The 4,480-nt window shown below is 33.7% G+C and overlaps 1 protein-coding gene across 1 annotated transcript in view; it reads left to right on the forward strand.

Moving 5' to 3' along the window:
- The first annotated feature begins 485 nt into the window (after positions 1-485).
- Positions 486-4,480, forward strand: part of LOC131348259 (verrucotoxin subunit beta-like) — a 6,597-nt gene continuing 2,602 nt past the window's right edge. The window contains exons 1-4 of the mRNA XM_058383052.1: positions 486-559; positions 977-1,076; positions 1,757-1,898; positions 3,415-4,480. The exon at positions 3,415-4,480 is cut by the window's right edge and continues 680 nt beyond it. Of these exons, the coding sequence (XP_058239035.1) occupies positions 1,799-1,898; positions 3,415-4,480 (1,166 nt within the window). The 5' untranslated portion in view covers positions 486-559; positions 977-1,076; positions 1,757-1,798. The remainder of the gene's footprint in view (positions 560-976; positions 1,077-1,756; positions 1,899-3,414) is intronic.

A 4,480-nucleotide genomic window follows, 5' to 3' on the forward strand; every position in this document is an offset into this window, starting at 1 on the left:
ACTTTTGATAAAAAAAAACAAACATACTTTCAATGAACTTTAATTTTGTAAGTTACCTGTGTTATTTTGAGTTATTATTACTTAATTAAAACAACCCAACTCCAGTTTGATTGATATTACTAAGAATGCACAATAAAAAAAACATAACCTTGCTCCTGAAGAACCCCTGTCTGGCTATTATCAAATTAACATTACTCAGAGCTGGCTGTTAATAAGGCTTTAATGATTATTATTATTATTATTATTAATAACAATAAAAAAAAAAGTTATCACTGGCAAAATTAGGAACACATGGAATCTCAATGCACACTCTAGTAACAAAACTGCAATAAAAATACATCACTTTTTTCTCTGTAGTGTGAAACAAACAAAAAAAAAAATCATAATTATATTCCAGTGACTGAGTGTGTGGAAGTGCTGATGGTTGCTGGGAGTTGGAGTCCATGGCGGCCATGTTTTCTGTCCATGGTGACAAACACGAGACACTGAGAATGAAAGTGAAAGATACAGATGTTCAGATGTGCACAGTCTGAAGGACAGTTTGAAGGAAACACATACTGTAAGTTTGCTGTGTGTGGCTAAATATGTGTTTGTGTGTGTGTGATATACTGATATACTATATATCATTGTATGCTGTATAGTGGTGTTATATAATACTAAGTATATTAAGATGGCCTAAGATATACTTTAATAGCCAAACAAGATTCCAATGTTTCTAGGGACAACATTTAACTTCCTGCAAAGTTGAAATTGTAGGTTTTGGATTACTGTAATGCCTGCGTAAGTCAATATCTGAATATTGCTGGTATTTATGGTCATGGAATACACAAAGGAATGATGCTGGAGTGTATCTCATTGTTTTCATTTATAAAATCTTTAGGGGATGGCTATGGGTGTGGTATGTGTGTGTTTCTGAGAAAAAAACAGATATATTCGACAAAAGTGATATTAATACTATCTAAACCTTGCCTTGCAGTGTTAATCTCAATGCTACAGCATACAAAGAATTTTCCGTATAACATTTTGTGGCCACAGAGGAAGTGTACGAACAGAGGGGAAGTGTGGGTGGTGACCAGGCAAGTGAATAAGAAAGATGTTGATAAATGTGATCCAACTGTGTACAAATAGTAACAGGAAATGATGTTAAATAATTGTTCTGTCATGTTTGAATATTATGTTATATAATGTTTTATATATTATATGAAAGTGAAAAGAATGCAAGAGAAAATAAGTCAATTAAGAAAATGGGATGAACAACAGGGTTATTGTATTTTTTACATTTCTTATTTGTTTGTTTGTTTATTTTTTTAAACTAAATTTACTAAGAAAAATATTTGAATTGCTTCCTTAAATAATTTAAGTGGAACATTTAGGAACATTCATCACATGCAGACAAAATTAGCAAAATAAAAATGCCAAAAAAAAACCAAAACATTTTATAAAACAAAAACAGCATTTCATGTACATTTCTGTACATTACACATAATTTACACATTTCCAAAAAATAATGTTTAAGCACATTATAAACACTTGTTACAAACTAATGAGTGACTGAACTAATGAGTGACTGAAGACCCAAACATGACTGAAGCATAAGTAAGTGGGAAAAAATACACAGGTATTAAAAAATACAATGAATCCCTTTTGAGTGTGCAATGTGTTTTTCTTTATTTTAAAATAATTTATCTAAATTAACTGTCTAAATGTCTTTATGTCTAAATTAACACTTGTTTTTCTTACAATTTTTTTTTTAAAGGTTGATTTGAAGTTAAAAGTCAAATGCTCAGCATCTTTGAACATGGCTTGTGTAAAAGAAAATGTAGTAGAAACTGCAGCGTTGGGAAGGCCAATTCAACTGGGAATGCTGTACGACTGCAGAAATGATGCAATAATACCAGGTATAACAATATTTAATTATAGTTTCTCAGCTCTACTACATTTAACAATATAATGTAGTATTTCTATAAACCCACATATATATAGTATATAAGTATTAATGTCTCCATTTTTTTCAGCGTCTAAATTTCTAAAGGTGCTATTTACATGAAATTTTCACCAGATGTTGGTAACCATGGAATCTACACATGCAAAGAAATCAAACCATAGATGTCCATAAATTATGTTTAATAATGTGAAATGACACAGGGAAAAAGTATTGATCATGCTTTCTGAAATGTATTTAATACTTTCTACAAAAGCCTTTGTTGGTAATGACAGCTTCAGGATGCCTCCAGTATGGAGAAACTAGCTGCATGCATTACTCAGGTGTGATTTTGGCCCATTTTTCCACACAAACAGTCTTCAAATCTTGAAGGATCAGTGGGCCTCTTCTATGATCTTTAGTTCTTTCCATAGATTTTTAATTAGATTCAAGTCTGTTGATTGGATGGGCCATTCTAGCAGCTTTATTTTCTTTCTCTGAAACCAACTGAGAGTTTTCTTGGCTGTGTGTTTGGGATCATTGTCTTGCTGAAATGTTCAGCCTTGTTAAATTTTGCTCTCATCTGACCAGATTGTATTCGCTCAGTATTTAACAGGCTTGTTCAAATGTTGTGCAGCAAACTTTTAAACAAGCTTCAACATGCTTTTTCTTCAGCGATGGAGTCTTGCATGGCGAGGGTGCATACAGTCCTTGGCAGTTGAATAAATGACATTGTTTTCTTAAAACAATTGGAATAAACACCTGCTTATTCCAGGTGTTTCTGAAGCTCTCCACAAGTAGTCCTTGGCTCTTTGACAACTCTTCTGATAATTCTTTTCACACCTCTGTCAGACTCCTCTGGTTGTGACCGGTTTTTGATGAAATGATGTTCTTTTCCCTTCTGGATTATGGCCCCAACAGTGCTTATGGAACTTTCAGACATTTTGAAATCATTTTGTAACCAATGCTATCAGTATGTTTTGCAACAATAAGGCTGCAAAGGTCTTGAGACATCTCTTTTTGCTTTTACCCATCCTAAGATGTTTCTTGTGTGAGACCATGGTAATGGGACACCTTTTTATAGGCCATCAGTTGGGACGGAACCAGCTGATATTAATTTGCACCGACAAGGATTACTTTCTAATTACTGATTGATTTCAGCTGGTGTCTTGGCTTTCCATGCCTTTTTGCACCTCCCTTTCTTCATGTGTTCGATACTTTTTCCGTGTATCATTTCACATTATTACAAATATCTTTCCATGTGTGGATTGCAGAGGTTGTTAACAGTAGCACCTTTAGAAATATATTTACTGAGAAAATGGTGATGTGGCATGTTCAATACTTATTTTACCTGCTATATATATATATATATATATATATATATATATATATATATATATATATATATATATGTGTGTGTATGTGTATATATATATTATATTAATAATAAAAAATATAATAATTATAATTTTTTTTCTTTTTAATGCTTACAGGAATGACACTTTGGGATCGAGAGCAGCTGGTGCAAAACACATATATTAGTTCACAACATAACACAGAGTTCACAGTTACAACTTCAGACACAATTGAGGAAAAATCAAAGTCCCTAAATGTTGATGGTGAACTGAAACTGAGTCTTTTGGGAGGAAATGTCAATCTTAGTGGTGCAGCCAAATATTTCAATGACACTAAAAAGTCATTCGTACAACAAAGGTTGACTCTGAACTACAGAACAACCACCAAGTTCGAGCAGTTAACTATGAACCATCTGGCACAAAGTCAAATCGGCCACCATGAGGTATTTGATCATGATGTAGCAACACATGTGGTTATAGCAGTTCTATATGGAGCAGGTGCCCATTTTGTATTTGATAAAGAGGTGAATGTCTCTGAGGAGAAAACAAAAGTACATGGAAGTGTAAATATGGAAGTTGAGAAACTGAAGAGCATTTGTTTTGCTGGGTTAAAGGTAGACGTAACAATGAATGAAAATGAGAAGGCTGAAATGAAAAAACTGAATTGTACATTTTATGGTGATTTCAAATTGCCTTCTAATCCAATAACCTTTGAGGATGCTATGAAGCTTTACAATGATCTTCCAAAGATGCTTGGAGAAAATGGAGAACATGCAGTTCCTGTTAAAGTGTGGCTTTATCCTCTGATTAAACTGCACTCAAAAGCAGCCAAACTTCAAAGACACATCTCTACACATCTCATTAGAGCTGTGGAATCAGTGATTGAGAATTTAAATGTCACTTCAATGAAATGTGGTGACCTGATGGAAGACACAGTGGCAAAAGCATGCGACACATTTCATGATCGAGTTCAGGACTTTCAGAAATTCTGCACTGAGTACAAGCAAGATTTCATGAAAAAACTAGGGTCCATCTTGCCAGAAATCCGTGGAGGTAAAGCAGATATAAAAATCCTAAGTGAACTTCTAGAAGCCCATGAGAAAACTCCTTTTAATAGCCATGATCTTCAGCAGTGGATAACAGTGAAAGAAAAAGAATCCAACCAAATAAAAGCACTGCTAATACAGCTGCAGGAACTTGGAGC

This window comes from Hemibagrus wyckioides, linkage group LG28 (assembly GCF_019097595.1).
Source record: "Hemibagrus wyckioides isolate EC202008001 linkage group LG28, SWU_Hwy_1.0, whole genome shotgun sequence".
NCBI lineage: Eukaryota > Metazoa > Chordata > Actinopteri > Siluriformes > Bagridae > Hemibagrus > Hemibagrus wyckioides.